General features: G+C 39.3%; 4 protein-coding genes across 9 annotated transcripts; 2 read left to right on the top strand and 2 right to left on the bottom strand.

The window, feature by feature from the left end:
- The first annotated feature begins 1,996 nt into the window (after window positions 1-1,996).
- On the top strand, window positions 1,997-5,072 carry LOC140799800 (triacylglycerol lipase OBL1). Its single transcript, XM_073154267.1, has 5 exons — window positions 1,997-2,443; window positions 2,947-3,140; window positions 3,260-3,293; window positions 3,391-4,004; window positions 4,560-5,072. Exons 1-5 carry the CDS (start codon window positions 2,137-2,139, stop codon window positions 4,824-4,826), a joined length of 1,416 nt encoding a protein of 471 aa, XP_073010368.1. The 5' UTR covers window positions 1,997-2,136; the 3' UTR covers window positions 4,827-5,072.
- On the bottom strand, window positions 4,401-10,746 carry LOC140799798 (THO complex subunit 5A). Of its 6 annotated transcripts, none has more exons than XR_012111072.1 (10): window positions 10,391-10,746; window positions 9,989-10,279; window positions 9,091-9,427; window positions 8,043-8,377; window positions 7,189-7,445; window positions 6,230-6,812; window positions 6,039-6,152; window positions 5,630-5,942; window positions 5,415-5,517; window positions 4,401-4,809 (listed from the first exon to the last, which is right to left on the bottom strand). XR_012111072.1 is itself a non-coding variant. In XM_073154266.1 (9 exons), the coding sequence occupies exons 1-8, from the start codon at window positions 10,574-10,576 to the stop codon at window positions 5,685-5,687; spliced, it is 2,361 nt and encodes a 786-aa protein (XP_073010367.1). In that variant the 5' UTR covers window positions 10,577-10,746; the 3' UTR covers window positions 4,401-4,809; window positions 5,639-5,684. The 6 variants fall into 6 exon arrangements, 3 of the variants coding, with proteins under 3 accessions (XP_073010367.1, XP_073010366.1, XP_073010365.1); XR_012111073.1 differs by having other exon boundaries at window positions 5,639-5,942; XR_012111074.1 differs by lacking the exon at window positions 5,415-5,517.
- Window positions 10,747-11,702: 956 nt separating this feature from the next.
- LOC140799758 (uncharacterized) lies at window positions 11,703-14,156 on the top strand. Its single transcript, XM_073154215.1, has 4 exons — window positions 11,703-12,366; window positions 12,814-13,147; window positions 13,563-13,644; window positions 13,773-14,156. The coding sequence occupies exons 1-4, from the start codon at window positions 11,865-11,867 to the stop codon at window positions 13,968-13,970; spliced, it is 1,116 nt and encodes a 371-aa protein (XP_073010316.1). The 5' UTR covers window positions 11,703-11,864; the 3' UTR covers window positions 13,971-14,156.
- Window positions 14,157-14,702: 546 nt separating this feature from the next.
- Window positions 14,703-16,965, bottom strand: LOC140799759 (heat stress transcription factor B-1-like). The gene is made up of 2 exons (XM_073154216.1): window positions 16,537-16,965; window positions 14,703-15,605 (listed from the first exon to the last, which is right to left on the bottom strand). The coding sequence occupies exons 1-2, from the start codon at window positions 16,765-16,767 to the stop codon at window positions 14,997-14,999; spliced, it is 840 nt and encodes a 279-aa protein (XP_073010317.1). The 5' UTR covers window positions 16,768-16,965; the 3' UTR covers window positions 14,703-14,996.
- Between the last annotated feature and the right edge of the window lie 35 nt (window positions 16,966-17,000).

Below are 17,000 nucleotides of genomic sequence, written 5' to 3'. Positions count from 1 at the left end.
TACATCATGTCTTCTAATGAAATTATAGTTTATACTTTATATTTTCACTATTTATAAATTGAGCCCTATAATTTAGCGAATATATACAGAAAGCACATTGCTGTTAGATCTATTAGTTAAATTTAACCAAATATCTAGGTTAAGTTACCTATACTAAGAAAATTATGAAAATATCTTAAACCAAGTCATACTAAGAGTGTTTTAGTCATTTTAGATATAATGATATTTAGTTATATTAGAAATAAAATATCTCTAGTTAACGGAATATTTTCACGGTGTTAATTCAAAGCTAATCCAAGGTATTTTCTGCATATATTTGCTCAATCATAAGACTTAATTTATAAATAGTAAAAATATTGAGCGTAAACTATAATTTTATTAAAATACAAGGTGTTAAATGCAAATTTGAGAGAGAGAGAGAGAGAAGAAGAAGAATAAAAAGAGCATATTTAGAGGGCTAGAAGCCCCAAAATTCATCAAAATCTACTAAGAGCGAGGCAGGAAGGTGAGCCTCCATTGCCTTCTAATTCCCGTGTATTTTATGTTGTTTGAACGAAGATTCGTTCTTACTCTTGGCCTAGTCTAATAGGCAGCAAAAGAATGCTTTCACACTGGAGATTAATATTTTGGTGCAAGTTTTATAATTTAGTTTATGCTACACCAATATTTAAGAGCTATTATTTTTCTTAGGAAATTCCTACTTGAATATTGAACAAGTATCAAGTTTGATCGATTCAAAGCTTCTAATGCTCTTTACATGGTAAGTCATTTGATCAATGTAGTATTACATGTATTACATTACCTTGCACGCATCTAACATATGCTAATTAATTGTGATATCAAGGGATAATAATTATATGAGTAACTAGAGGCAATATATGGAAGTATATATTTCCATCTTTCATAAAGGCTTGATCTATTATAATTGTTTGACTAAATTACACTCTCACCCTTGTACTATAACCTAACCTAACATCATATTGCAATTATAAAGAATAAGAACGCATAATTTGCCTTTTATGCAGGTAAACGGAGATTGTGTCGTTTTAGGGGCAGGAATGTCATTTACCATTGCTATTTTCAAGAAATAAAGAGCAGCTTGCTAAGTCCATGCATCATCATGCATGTCAATCTCGTGCAGTTGTTCTTCTTTGCTTGGAAGGCTTTACCTCTGGCTTGTAAGCAAGGCAAAATAATATTTCTTATCCAATCTCTTCACATCCTCATGCAATGCGTTTGTCATACCAATATAATCCCTACCATATATATTGGAAGTGAAATCCAAAAGCCTCTTCAAATTAGTGAGCCTTGGCTTTCCTCCTTTCTAAAGAGTGCAAGGACCCACCATTTGCACCTTTAATTAATTTATTTGGTGGGTAATGGAGACTGGATATTGCTTTAAGTTTGATAGCTATTTCTCGCACGAAGACTTTCACTTCACACCTTGTGTAATTTTTAATCTAGGGTTAATTACACAAAAACAAATCCACGGCAATATTAACAGAGAATATTAAATGACCAATTTATCCTCAAATTTTTTTTTTCTCCTTTTTCTCTTAATTTAAAGCAAAGCCAAGAATGCAGTATCCTTAATCTCCAATTAGTTTTTTCAGAGGAGAAAGTGCAAAGAAAAAGGGAATCACCACGATTGTACTTAAACAATGCACTATATCTTTCCTTGTTCAATGAGCTGGTCAACTACGAGTTGCCCTACGAAACTTCCCACCAACCAATGTTTTCAATTGCCAAAAGTTCCATAGGATTCTCGAGTCATGTAAGGTTCCTTTGGACTGTACGTGATTCCATTTCACATCATGACCAAGCAATATTAGAAGCTTTCTAGTATGGCCCATGCGTTTGCGTGCAAGTATATATATATATATATATATATATATATATATGAACGATATATAAAACATGGACTCAATAAAAGGTTAAGCAATTAATTGAGCTTGTCAACGAGTTAAACATATAGTATAGGTCGGATTAGGTGGATAAGCACTTCCCTAGTGGGCTAATGGCTTGCCTTTTATTACTCTATATGTTTAAGCTTATTCACAAAGTTTAAGGCAACCAAAGGTTGAAAGGCTCATTCCAAGTGCTTAGAACTCTTCTTCTTCTTCTTCTCTAACGGTAATGGATCTGCAAGATGATTACTACGATGACTTCTTGATCTTGAGACCAGACAAGGGAGGGTGGCTTGATCTCTTCTATCTCCTATTCTCCGGCAAAGTTGACGAGAACAAGGCAATTGATTGCCCCATTGACACCGTGATTGATCAAAGCCGGCGACGATGGGCCATCTTCGTCTCTCTCTTCCTGCAAATGATTCTATTGTTGTTCAAGAAGCCAATGGCTCTTCTTGGCTCTGCACTTGAGTTCTGGATGAACCTTCTCTTGGAAAATGGCGGGTTTGGGAAGCTCATCAGAAATATCCTACAAGGTTAGTCTTAATAATCTGCTAAGCATGAAGTGTTAAAATAGTTCAAGATGTTTAAGTCGTCTGCATATTAACTTATATGGTGTTCTTATCTAATGTCAACCTTGTGACAAGATTATAGTAAATTAGGCTGTAGTTAATACTAATCAAACAAGTAGGACGTGTAGATTTTCTTGCATTTTACATCTACAAATTAACAACTTTTTGAAAGTGATATTACCAAATATTAAACTTGACTTAGCATAGTTACGATCGTCAGGACCTTACTAGTTCCACTTGAAATCGATATTTAAAGTCATATTTCTGTATGATTTTAAACATTCAAATTATCCGCATCTGTGTCTATGTAGATATAACTTTCTATATCGAGATTAAGAGCTTTTTAGGGAAGACATGATGCCTTTGAATCCATTATCAAGAAACTAATGATTCCTACTCGAATGAGTTTCCAAACTGAAACTCTTCAATTGCTTCAATTAAGAGCTTCTTATTTTGATCTTTTCCAGGGAACGTTGCAATTCCAGACAAAACGTCATCCAATTATAGATCATCCATTGGACTAATCGACACGCGAGTCGATTTGGATAAGAAAATTAAACCGAGCGACAGCAAATACCATGCATCACTCTCAATCATGGCTGCAAAGTTAGCCTATGAAAATGAAGCATGCATCCAGACCATTATCCATAACAACTGGCAGGTAGAATTTCTTTTTTTCCTCAATCCATCATGTATATACAGCATAAGACTACACCAAGTTTGGTTAAAATACCCATGCAAAGAAATTAACACCTTTTCTCTTGTATATCTTATGTACAGATGACATTCTTAGGTTTCTATAATTGCTGGAATGGTAAGATTACTTCATGCATATAGTTTTGTAACAATCTTATTCATGCTAATTAACCTTCTTATCTTATCAACTAACAAAGTAATCTTCTATGTTTCAGATTTCCAAGAAGAATACAGCACCCAAGCCTTCATGTTCTGTGACAAACCTGTAGATGCTGAGTTAGTCGTAGTGGCATTCAGGGGCACTGAGCCATTCAATGCAAGCCAATGGTGCACTGACATAGACTTCTCATGGTATGAGATCCCAAAAGTGGGGAAAATCCATGGTGGATTTATGAAGGCACTAGGACTGCAAAGGAACTCTGGGTGGCCAGAAGAGTTAGAGCTCAAGGATGCAACGAAGCCATTTGCTTACTATGCCGTCAGAGAGAAGCTAAGGGAAGTGTTAGATGAGAACAAGAAGGCAAAGTTTATAGTGGCAGGGCATAGCTTAGGAGGAGCATTGGCTATCCTATTCCCAACTATATTAGCAGTGCATGGGGAGGATAAGTTGTTGGATAAGTTGAAGGGGGTGTACACATTTGGGCAACCTCGTGTGGGAGATGAGAAGCTTGGGCAGTTTGTGGAGGAGAAGTTGGATAGGCCTAAGAGGAGGTACTTTAGGGTTGTTTATTGCAATGACTTAGTGCCAAGGGTGCCCTATGATGACTCTGCTCTCTTGTTCAAGCACTGTGGAGAATGCCTTTATTATGACAGCTGCTACAGAGGAAAGGTGAGCCCGGTCCTCTCTCTCTCTCTCTCTCTCTCTCTCTCTCTCTCTCTCTCTCTCTTGTAAAATTTGTGTTTATATTTTATTTTTAGAGAAATGGGACTTTATCATATTCTGGTTAAAGCAATGAATGTCGCTAGAGTTTAAAACTTAAATATTCATACAATATAAGCCCTTCCACGACTTTAATCATTTAAGCTTATACTATTTTTTTTGGACAATTATACATATATACCTCTCTAGGCACCTATAAATTAGCAATCTGGTCGAACGTTTTAGTTACTTGGGTTCGCTTGGCATCTTTAATCATGTAACTCTTTTTCATTATTAATGAAGCTTTAGTTGGAGTTTAATCTCCAATCTCTTTTAAAAACAAAGAGAAAAAAATAAACAAACATAAACAAAAAAAAAGGGAAGTGAGATTCCGAATTAAAAATCTCTTGTACAATATAAGTCCCTTTTAACTATTTGACCATTTGTATAAGTCTAACTATTTGATCACTATCCTATCGACATAACCTGAACAGATTACATGACATTAATATGTTCTTGGATCAGGTAATAAGCGAGGAACCAAACAAGAACTACTTCTCACTCTGGACAGTGATACCCAAGTACATCAATGCAGCATGGGAGCTTATCCGGAGTTTGTTCATTGGATGTGTGGAAGGTTCGGACTACACAGAAGGGTGGCTGCTGAGACTCGCAAGGATTGTTGGACTGGTGATTCCTGGGATTCCACCTCACTCGCCGCAAGATTACGTGAACTCTACGAGGTTGGGAACAGCACTCGTTCCAGCAGATGAATCTAACAAAGATGAATAGCTTTTAGGGATTTCTATTTTGCACCCTACTTGAAACTAGAATAATAAAACGGATAGTGTAAACCATGGTGAACATATTATAAGTGCAAAATAAGAAAATCTTTTTTTCTTCAATTCTTGAACAATAGAAGCTCAGGACCAGATAATACTCAAAATTTTGCTACTTCTTGTACATCATTTTAACTAAGGAGAAATAAGCTGTAATTGAAGTTTCCATCTGAAATTTATAAAATTGTTTTGTTGACCAGCCTGTGACTTGATAACAGTGTCCAAGAATTGATAGCATTCCACACTCAAAATAATCCACCATCGATTTGGGTGGAGGTGTACATCCGAGATATATGTTTATTTTACTCAACAATTTACACTACAGTCTACAGTCATACAACAGATACCACCCTATGCTATGCGTATATACATATAAATAGCAATTACCATGCAGCATTTGCTATCCTATCCGTACTTGCATATAAATAGCAATAAACTTTGGGGAGTTTGCTATCAATGCATAACAAAAAGAGACTTGCATGATAAGTTTTTGTTTAACTGTGACATTATGAAGTTACAAGATGAGTACTTCAATAACTACCTATTGAGTTGTCTGAGCAAGCCATAATCTACAAGGCCACCATGAATTGGCTGAACTAGCTTGCTTGTAGATCGGAGAGTAAATATAAGATGGTTACAAAATCCTACAAGAATGAGAAACCAGACATATAAATAGAGGCAACTATGTTTAGAACACGCCATTACATGCACTTCACCAGGAAAAGATATATGCCAAACTGAAGCATAGAAAATTACTTGCTTTACCAGGGCCTAAAAGGCGTCTCAATCAACTTTGAAATTCAGGAAACTTTTAGCATGGATAGCCTTGAGCGCAGCCTTTGCCTTTCCACGAAATCATCTTCCTACGATCTCTTCCCCTAACTGATCTACCAAGTATTGTTCCACTAATTGGTTTGCAGAGTCCGACATCAATCACAGAAGTGCTCTTTCTTTTCTCTTGACAATCATCAAAATTGAAATCAAATAAAATAGCCAGGTAACATACTTGGTGGGCTAAGATGTAGTTCTCATAGGCCAAAGGTAGATTCTTAAGGATGTGAAGATTTATCTGTAAAATCACATATCAGGTAAGATGAACTCCCATAATATTTTGGAAATTAGAAAACCAAACAAAATTTGAGAAGGCTTTTCTATAACCACGAACCTCTGCTTCCATGGCACGGAGTTCATTATACGATTTCGAACCTTGATGCCCCTCAGAAAGCAAGTTTAATCTGAAAAGTGGAGGCCTGAGAGGATATTCAATGCTAATCTTAACCTGCCAAACAGAAGCGCATTTTAAGGAAGCACACCATGAGTATGAAAGCAAAACAAATGAAGTAGAATAGTGTATACCTTGGCTTCCAACTCCACGATCCTCTCGTTTCCAATTTTTTTACTTAGAACCAAGTTGAACTCTCTTGTAGCATAATCTTTCCAGGTTTTGTCAACAATAAGACTTTCATTTTCAGCTTCTAGGTCAGTGCACGCTTGCTCAGTTTCACTCTCACTATCCAGCAGCATTAGTTCAGGATAATCCTCATTTCTACCCAAAACTTGTGAGCTGCTCTTCTTGGAAGGTGTAATGCTCTTTGAAATCAAAGTCAGGCTTCTAGAATGATCAAGAAGATCAGATGACCCATTAGAAAGTGCGATGCTAGGATCATTTGTCAGATTTGAAGTTACTGCTGTAGGAAGTTCCCCATCCTCTCTTGTACTCTCTATTTCTTCCCATGATGTCACAGATCTTATGTCCAGATCAAGGTCGGCAACACCTGTAGCTTTGCGCACCACAACAGAAGAAAGAGAAGATGAGTCAGGAATGACTCCTGCTGGTGACCAACTGCGTAAATTACACAATGGGGTCTGCAAGGCCCATGGAACATTTCTATAGGCTAGTGGTGGCCACCTGAGCTTCATCAAGGAATCAAGCTGCTCCCTGTAAGCCAATAAAAGGTTCCAAATCTTCAAACAAAGCATGCCTCACCAATTGAACTACAGATACACAGTAAAGAAAAAGGATACGACCATAGATTGAGTTTCAAATCAAGGCAACTTCAAATATAGGACATATTTTAAAAAAAAAAAACTCTGCAATGATTTCAAGGAGGAATCTATGAACAACCATATCTTGATAAATTTGCAAGAAAACATATTTCACGCATCAAATGCTTGAAATCTCCCTGCACAAAGTGCATTGGAGGAAAAGGTTTAGAGCTTAAATGATCAGCTATAAACACTCTGCTCTACTTATCCAAGCTGCTGAAAATCTACTGTCATCATCCAGAATTCTCAAATCCAGTGCAGTGACTCACATAAGAGCCATTTGAGCCCTTCTCCTGGTGCGGATCCGCTGCAAAATTGTGTGCACCCTGTTTTGACGACGATACAGAGCAAGCCCAGCAGACACATCGAAACCTTTCAGTGTCTCATTGTTGGAAAATTCATTGCTGCCATGTGAAAGAGGTACCTCTGCCAAGAAATCAATTCCAGCTAGATGTTGTGCCCACTTGTATGGGCGTGAAGTCCTCTCACCAAAGGCCAGAGTATCACCCGCATAAAGCTTAGCCATCTGTATAACAACAATCAGAGATTTTTCTCAATTAATGGAAATAAAAAATAAGAAAATACTGAAAAAAGAAAAATAATATACAAGTAGACTCCAGGAAATTAAAATGCAGCTGAAGTATGGAAAGGCATATATCTTTTGACTGGTTCAAGTGACCTAATTATAATCCTATAAGTAAGTTATGTGTACCTAAAGACCCATATTATTTTAAGGTACCAAGAAACAAAGAAACCAGATGCTTCAGCAAAATCATCATCTCTACTCAAGGTCCGACCAATACAACATTCAACAGAAAAATTGCATGTGTTAACAATATCTCCTAAAATTTGGACAAATTACACAACATTTTATTACTAAACAAAAGATGCTAGGCCTTGAGCACAGCTGACAAATAAAAATAATCTCTAAATAGTAAATTAAGAGTAACCTTTATATAAAAGTGCACATGTCAAAGCTGATTTGCATATATCCATTTACTAGAAGTCTAGAACTGTGGGACTCTTTCAGGAACCAGGTCAAACTTTAAGTTTTAACAATCAGCAATAAAATTACAACCTTCAATGGTTGTCTAACAGTTACCGTACGGGCTCAAGAAAATACCTGGTGTGGAAGCTCCAAACCAGTATCATCCGGAAATAAGTTGCATAAGATGTTGTCAGACCCTTCCTCTGCATCTTCAAGTCCAACACATATGACATTTAATTTTACCAAGTACTCAAACCTTAATGTAACTAGTCTACGAGGTTTAGCATTCGAGTCTTCATCATCATATAGATGAAGAATGATTTTGAGTGGATGAAGTTGGCAAACCCCTGCTTGATCAGCAGTTTCCTTGACCAGGTTCTTCTTTGGCCTCATTCTTCTTCTCTGGGAATCTTCCTCCTCATCGAGTAGATCATCCTCCAACTTATTGTTCTCACCATTTGATACTAGACCTGACATTACAATTGCATTGTTACAACTATCTGATAGTTGAGCTACAAATGATAAATCCAAAAAGACTTGTTACATGAATGCACATTGACAGGTTGCTTCACCTTGGTTACTAATGGCCTATTTGATGCTTTAGCCAAAAGGAGATGCTATGTGAATGGATTAGACATATCTGGGTGACTGGGTGGAGATACCCTAACCACATTTTGTTTCTGACTAGTCAGAAGTGACATGGTATTAATCTCCACTTCTGTGTACATGGCATCGAGATGACTCACACCATTGGGACATACTTACATTCAAGATAAAGGGTGTCTTACTCAGTTATAATTGGTGACATCCATTATTGCAACATATTCTGTTATACTTTATCCTTCATTCCTGATGAATTCTTAGCCTTGTCAATATTTCAGGGATCACCTTAGTGAAGAAAAAGGAATTAACCTTGTAAGCCAATTGAAATTGTTATAAATAATAATTCTGTATTTCCAGAACTTCCTACTAGAATTTACTTTCCCATATGACCTTAGCTTGATAATAGTAAAGCGTCTTTGAAATATATAATCTCCTTTATGGCTTTATTTATCACATGAAGATCTGATTGATGGAAGTCATTTATGAGCAAATGTAGGGAAAGAAACAAATCAATGGCAATCCACCACACAGAGGTAGACATAGACATGGAGCAATGCAAATCAAATTTATCGAAAATTACCATTCTCCTTATTAGCTTGCTGCCGAGCAAAAGTTTGAGCATCCTTTGTACTTCCTGTAATTTCCATTTCAATTCTCTCTCCAAAGGCTTCTTTCTGGGCTAACAATTGTGAGTATGCTATATAAAGAGGAGGAGGAAGTAACTCTGCAGCATATTGCTGCTTTAATTTCTTTGTGTGCAAAATCCCTAGTTGCTGCTGCATTGGCAAGGTTGCTTTCTTCAGAGATTTCAGATGAGATGGGAGGCTTGAAAGGAACTTTTTCCGCTTAGCTATCATGTCCAACAGACTGCTTTTACTTTGCTCCAGTTTCTCGTGAAGTTTGCATAGTTCCTTCCGCTGGTATTAAGAAAGAAAAGGCGCTCATTGAACAGAGTACAAGCTCCATATAGAAAGAACTCTTCACCCAAAGTAGTATGTTTCTGATTACAATTAAAAATTTACAGTAAAATGATCCCCTCAAAAGGAAAAAAAGATACAGCTGCAATGAGTGTGCTGTTATGCAGTAAGAATCTCAGAAGAAAGAAAGTTCAACGATCATTAGGTTGAACACAGGTTAACTAGAGAAACTAATTTTGGAAATTTAGGGCCTCGGTGATTCTCCACTTTTAATTCCTTTCAAATTAGGGTAATTGAAAGCCTAGTAGATGATGTCATGAGACTTGGAAGTTTCCCATTACTATTTGTTTTGTTCATTTAAGGACAAAATGCAATGAGATGTAAGCTAGTGATTAAGTGATGAGATTCCGTCTTGACCACCGAAAAACATAGAATCATATCGAGACCCTAGAACAAACAGCAAATTTGCCGGAACAAGGGACATTACTGAAGCAAAATCAAGAATCTGCTCTAAAATGCCAATATGATAATTTACAACATCCAACTAAACCAAGAGAATACCTGAAAGAGCTCGAAATTGAGCCTCTTCAGCATCAGATCATGCGCAGCATCACTTGCAAGCACCTTCCCCTTGATATCCTCCGGCGCGCTGCGGAAGAACTCCTCCTCGGGGACGAGGTCTATGTCCGGATACTTCGACCGGAAATCCCTGCAAGCCTTAATGCTCTTCAAGTAGTGGTTCTTCTCGTACACGAGGTTATGCAGCTGCAGCGTCGCAAAATCCACCGGCGCCTTCGCGCGCTCCGTCTCCGCCTTCATCCGGTCTTCTTCCAGCAATATCGCTCGATTCACCTACAAGAAGAGAGGGAGAGAGAGAGAGAGAGAAAGAAGAAACTAGTGTTAGATTTCTAGGGTTTCTAGGGTTTCTAGGGTTGTTTGAAGAGGTGAAGGCCAAGAATGGACCTGGCGAAGGGTGATGAAGTGGAGGGACATCTGCGTGACGAGCTCGCGGAGATCGGACTTGGGGCGGCCTTCCTTCTTGATGAAGAGCATGCGGGAGGCGAGCTCCTCCATGGCCGTGCGGGTTTCTTCGAGGAGGTCGTGAGAGGTGCGGGGTTTAGGGCCGGCGGCATCAACCTCCATCGCCATGCCTGCGACGGTTTGCTTCAGCTCGATTCGGAGTCGAAGGTATCCGTAATGCGGTCTTCCATCTGCCTTCAGTCCTCTCGGGCCGGATCGAGGTTAGACCTCCTCTCGGGCCGGATCGAGGTTAGACCTACCCCTGGATCCGAACCCGTTTACACACCTAAAACCAAAGTAGTCAGGGAGACGGGGACTAGTTAATTATATACTTTTAAAGTCATTCTAAATAATTTATATAAATATAAAATAATTTTTAACAGTGACTAGTTAGATTTAACTGTCCGAATGATATTTTTAAAAAAGGTTTAACAAGTCCTGTGACAATTATAATATCTAAAAATATATAATTAAAAAGTTGAGTAGTAATTATGTAAAAATATCTAAAAAGAACTGCAGAATTGGGGATCATAAGAGCTGGTAAATATGCCTGAAAGATTGGTCCGCACTATAATCAATCATATGAGCTGTCTGTATTTAATTTCAAATTCAATTATGATGGTTGGATCTGCTTGATGGTGAACTTGGACCGATCCGGACGGAATCCACTCTCGCCTTGATCTCTTGGATCACTCTTTACCTTTTTCTCAATATTTGATTTTATTTTTGCCTTTTGGGCTTTTAGGTACCTTTGTCGGGTTTCTTATTTCTCCTCCTCCTCTAATTTCAACATGTAATTATGGGCTGCTGGCTTCAAATTAAAGTCTTTCTTTATTCGCATATACACAGTATCGCAGATGAGGAACAAAAGGGCAGTGTGTGAAAAGGATGGAGCTCTGGAAATGGTAGTCAATGGATCTGACAGGTTCTTTCTTTAGAGCTGTCCTTTGTTTTGGATCTTTGATCAATTATAACGAATAGGGATTATATAAAGATGATTAATGGACGGGCAATAAAATGAGCCTGATTTTTAAAATTAAAAAAAAAACAGAGAAGAGAAATAAAATTATTCTCGATTTTCTTGAGGGGCTTCTCAAGGCCTTTATTTTTTCTCGAATTTTTTTTAGTTTACTTTAGTTTAAACTGTCTTTGTTTTTAGTAATTAGTAATTAGTAATTAGTCCTACATTTACCAACAGTAGCTTCGAAATGACTAACTTGTCCTCTATCGTTTCGTCTTTTACCTTTTTATTGTCCCCAACTGGCAAAGGCACAGGCTTTTGGCGGCACGCGAGCTCCACTCCAGTGTTGCTCTTCCAGATCCAGCTCTACCCAAAAGTGACCATTCTCCTCCCCCTTCTCCTGCTATTTTTCACTCCCCGCTCCACTTCCTCATCCACTCTCCCCACCTCTGCGGCATGAGCAAGGGCTACCAAGGATGGAGCTCCGAGAGAGTCCCACTTCCCTCGAGCACCAGCAGAGGTTACAGAAGCAACGGCGTGGTCCTACCTTTAACCAATGGAAGGGCATTGCCGTCGAAATGGGAGGACGCGGAGAAGTGGATCCTTAGCCCACTTCCCGGTGATGGAAACGGAAAGCTATCTTTCCCACCGCCGCACCACCGAAGGCCCAAGTCCAAGAGCGGGCCGCTGGCCCAACCGGCTGGAATCAACGGCTTATACCCGTCGAATTCCCCGGTCTTGCCGTGCTTCGACCGCGCCGGGGCCGGGAATTTCGCGGTGGGCTCGCCATTCTCGACTGGGGTTATGGTGCGGCGAGGTAGTAACGAGAGTGGAAGAGGTGGTGGCGGTGGCGGCAGTGGAGGGGAGAATGGGGAGCCTTGTATAGTTAGGTCGACGAGCTTGTATGGGTGGTCGGATGTGCTGATCGAGTCGTCTTCCTCGTTGCCTAGCTCCCGAGGTACTACTCAAGGTTGTGGATTAATTTTTCTTTCCTCTTAATCTCTTATTTGGCATCTGGTAACTGCTTCTTGTAGATTGAGATATTACAATGATTTATATAGACTAGAAAAAATTCATGTGATGTTGATAGCTTTGTAGCTAAGATCTACAAAAGGGTAATACTAGATGGTAGCACACACAAGAAACAGCACACATAGTCTTTTACTATTTGAAAAGAAAAGTTTTATTTTTCGCTTCGTAGGAGTATTAACATGAATGTTTGGAAATGCTATGAACTATTTAAAATAACTTTGTCATGTGATACCATTATTTTGTTCCTGGTACCTCTGTATCAGTAGTCATCTGGAGGTGATTTTTCCATGAAAGCCCTTCTTTGTTTGATGGAGTTTTCAGCATCCTTAATTTCTGATCTTTTACCTAATTGGTCTTTGATTCGATTTTGCAGATGAGGAAATTGAAACTACAAGAGAAGGGCCTGTGATTCTAACAAAGGATGTGGCGACACAAATGAGCTCCGAGGGAAGTACTCCAACAGAGAGGCTTTCCTTTTCCCATTCACCTTCAGTCTATCCCATTGCAGAGCTGGAGAGTCAGTTCTCAAAGCTTGAAGTCAGAGATGTGCAGGTAGATGATCAGGTGACTGCGACTAGGTGGTCAAAGAGACATGTATCACAGAGCTCTGATAAGCGATCAACAAACATTATAGATTTGATTAAAGGGGCCTTGGAAGCTGAGGCCTCTTCTTGGGAACTAAAGGAAACAGAAAAACGCAGGTCAAAGTAAGCATATCTCTGTTTCACTCTCAGCTTGGTATAATAAATTTGTAATCATCATTATGTGGATATGAATCATTTCTGGGACATGAATTGTTAGACATTAGTACCCTTTTAAGAGTCTAAATTGGATACCACTGCCCTGATTTTTAGCTGATAGGATACTATAGAGCTTTGCTTCATATACTTTTCTTTTTAATTATCTTATCTTAGCTAAGTCTTCCGTCAGGCCATCTCGTAAAGGTGACTGATCAACTTTAATTAGCATTATCTGTGGGAAGTTAAATATGACCTCACCAAATTAAAGGACTATCTGTTTCGATTAGATTTCATAAAATTTACAAACCTGTAGTTAGGTGCAGTTGAGAAACTGCAGACTTTTATTCTGTGTTTAAAACCTTGATCCCCTTATTGCTTAAAGGTGTAAGAGAGAGGAAGCAAAGATCACGGCATGGGAGAATCTGCAAAAAGCAAAAGCTGAGGCAGCAATCCAGAAACTAGAGGTATGTCTGTATTGAATGTTGGGTCTTAGATATGTAGGTTTATCATATATTACTTGTAAACTGATAAGAGCTTAGCTTTATTGTTGCATTGGGCATTCATTTATTCAAGAAATGTTATACTGGTTCAGATGAAACTTGAAAAGAAAAGGTCATCTTCAATGGACAAAATTCTCAGCAGGCTCAACTCTGCCCAACAAAAAGCAAAGATGATGCGTACTGCAGTATCTGCTGACCAAGCGCAATATGTTGCTAGGACCAGTAAAAGAATATCATATTTCAGCAAAACTGGCCGAATCAGTAGCTGCTTCATCTGCCAGGCCTTCTAGTATCTTGTGGATTATGCTAGCGGACATCTGTTAATGGTAATTTTCCATATCAATATTCATATAGTCACAAGCTTTAAAGTGCTCGAGTTTTCACTTAACTGTTGTAATCAATTGGTTTAGATCTATTAGCATCAGATGTCAAACATTATTGACAAGTAAAACTTTATAGCCAGTGTTGCAAGTGCATTTGCTATCTGTTCCCGTTATATTGTTGGTATTTTTTGATTTAGACAATAAGGCAAGAAAGTAAGACTAGGAATTGTTACCTACATAAAAAAGAGTACTTACAGTATGCAGAAATTTACAAAAATGAAGAGTTATTATTCTTTTTCCGCTCCTTGAGTACCTTGTCAAGTACCATTAGTTCCTCTACCTAGAAAGCTTAGTCTGTTCCTTTCAGAACCACGGAGCTTACTGAATTTCCTTTGTAGCATAATAAAAATATCTTGTAGTTTCTACTTTCTAGACTAATTGAGTCGAGATAGCAACTTGACACTCTTAGAAATACAATTACTTTCAGTTCTCAGTGTTTATTTGTCAGAACTACCATGTACTCTGCTGGTGCATCGCAAGAGTTTTTCTGTTTTTCCTAATGGGAATAAGGAAGTCTGTTTAAAATGTAGGTTCTGATATGCATGCAAAAGGCTCTTCTTTTTTTTTACAAACACTTGTGTGGTAATTCTTTGAATAACAGTGTTTGATCTTAGGAAGAACTTCAATTCATCTTCAAGCTTATAAAAATTTCTAGCCTTCCTGTTTGAATCTGAGACTAGAAGAAAGATTAATATATGGTCCTTACAAGCAGTACAGCCAACTACTAAATGTCTAAATATCAACATGGTGCAACTTCACACCGTGCTTGACTACACAAATTTCTCCAAACTTGTCTTTGTTTGGACAATAACAAAAAGAAGAATGGAGCATTGCTTGAGCTTCATTCTTCTTTTCACTATACAGCATCCTTGACATACTCTATTTCATGTAACAAAGTAATCAAAATGTACAGCAACTCCCGGGAGCAGCAGTTCAGTTGCAGACTTTTCCACTTCCCTGCTGCAGGAATCCCATCTTCATGGGCCTCTCGCCAACATTGCATGCATCTCCTTCTTCACATAGCCTTCTCTTTCTCCTCTCAGCCTTTAGAAGTACCCCAAAGAGCTTAAGACACCCCTCCTCTTCTTTTCCGTTTACGTCCTCCTCCTCCTTTATTGCCACCTTTGCCTCTTCTTCCATCAGACTCCGGAAATCTAGCTCCTTGACGTCGACGAACTTGGAGAGGAAGCCGAGGAGCTCTTCGCAATGCTGCTTCACCTGCTCCAGCTCCGTGTTCAAGGCCTGGTTGTCTCTCCTGAGCTGCACGTTCTGGTTGGTCAAGTCGATGAGGATCTGGGATGGCGGCGGCGGTGGAGGGGAGGAGGTGGAGGAGGAGCTGTGGACCTCGCCGGAGTTGGTGGTGGACGAAGGAGGAGGAAGAGAAGGAGACTGGTCGCAGATGCCGGTTTTTCCTGCATGAGGGGATTGGGACGGCGCCGCTGCTGCTTTACGGCGGCGGATATCGGCGAGGACGCTTGGCTCTCCACGCCGGAAGTTCTCGTTTGCGAACTCCCACCGATCTGGCACCACTTTGCGGAATCCCTGCACAGGGACAGATTTGAGTTGAGCTGCAAAATACACTGGTTGCAGGAAAAGTTCTGCAGATAATCGCTTAGGATTGCTCATGGACGCAAATTAATCTCCAATAATTTTAGACAGAGGAACCTAGTTTTAGACTCTGATCGCATACACTAAAAAGATGAATACAAGAGGTTACAGAATCTAACTTTGCTACGAGGGTTCAAGCCCAAGCCCGAGCCAAAGCTTAATCGGGTTGGGTCAAGTGGCCCAGGCGACCCAGAATTACTTGAATTAACACCAGTCCCACCTTAAACAGTTGGCGTGGCTGGTAGTAATCTTATCACCCGAATGACACAGATACAACCAAAAAAAATCCCCACCATCACAAAATTCTGGAACGGCATTTTTCAGTTTAAGGGTGACAATTAATCTTGTACTTATCTTAATTACAAGACATCGTTGGTTCGCCTGCAGCAATTTCCTGCATCTGGATGCTTCGGCAACGAAATTATTGCAGAGAACACCCTACCCTAACTATCTATTTCAGTCGCAAATCACATCTTCATTTTCCCCGACTGAAATAGATTAAGTTAAGCTTATCTTAGTCTGCAGCTATGGTTAAATTCTCTCAAAAGACCTTATATGCAAATTTCCCCCTTTTATTGAATTTTTTTTTTCCCAATCTTAACTAGCTGCCAAGTATACCGACAGCAAAAACTTCCTGCAGTCGGTACTGTAGACGATCTGCTGCACATCCTTACAATTCCTTCACTTTCTTCAACCACCCATAGAGAAAATAAAACCACACCAACTTCACGAAGCTACCTAAAACAGCCCCTCCTCTAAGGGAAAACAAAATCCTAACTAATTAAAACTTCAGCTCCAATCTAATTCAAACGCTAAAAGATCTCAAGAAAGAAAGAAAGAAAGAAGGAGAAGAGCTACCACTTACATAGGTGTTAAGCTGACGAACGAAGGAGGAGAAATTATTATGCTTAAAGTGAGCTGGTAAAAGATCGCGGGCGAATTCCACCGGCTTCCAGACGACGAACGACCTCCCCATCTCCCCCCACGATATCACCTCGTCCGTCTCCGCGTCCTCCACCATCTGATACGTCTTCGACAAGAACGGCGCCGGCGCCGACATCCTTCCTGCCCCGCCGTTACCTTTTTGCCTCATCATATCTACAAATAAGGAAGAGAGAGAGAGAGAGAGAGAGAGAGAGAGAGAGAGAGAGAGAGAGAGAGAGAAGAGATTGATAACAAATTTGTTTGCTTCTCTATATCACAACGGAATTGATATTTTGGCTTTCTCTTGCAAGAAGAAGAAGAAGCAGCAAGCATAGCTTTCTAGATACGCGCTTTATAAGGAAGTGAGTCCTGAGGATTTTGGGTGGGGAGTCGCGACTTCCAAAC

The sequence above is a fragment of the Typha latifolia genome, chromosome 13, assembly GCF_019914945.1.
Source record: "Typha latifolia isolate L0001 chromosome 13, TyphaL0001v2, whole genome shotgun sequence".
Classification (NCBI taxonomy): domain Eukaryota; kingdom Viridiplantae; phylum Streptophyta; class Magnoliopsida; order Poales; family Typhaceae; genus Typha; species Typha latifolia.
The sequence above is the reverse complement of the archived record's forward strand: the minus strand, read 5'-3'. Positions and strand labels throughout refer to the sequence as shown.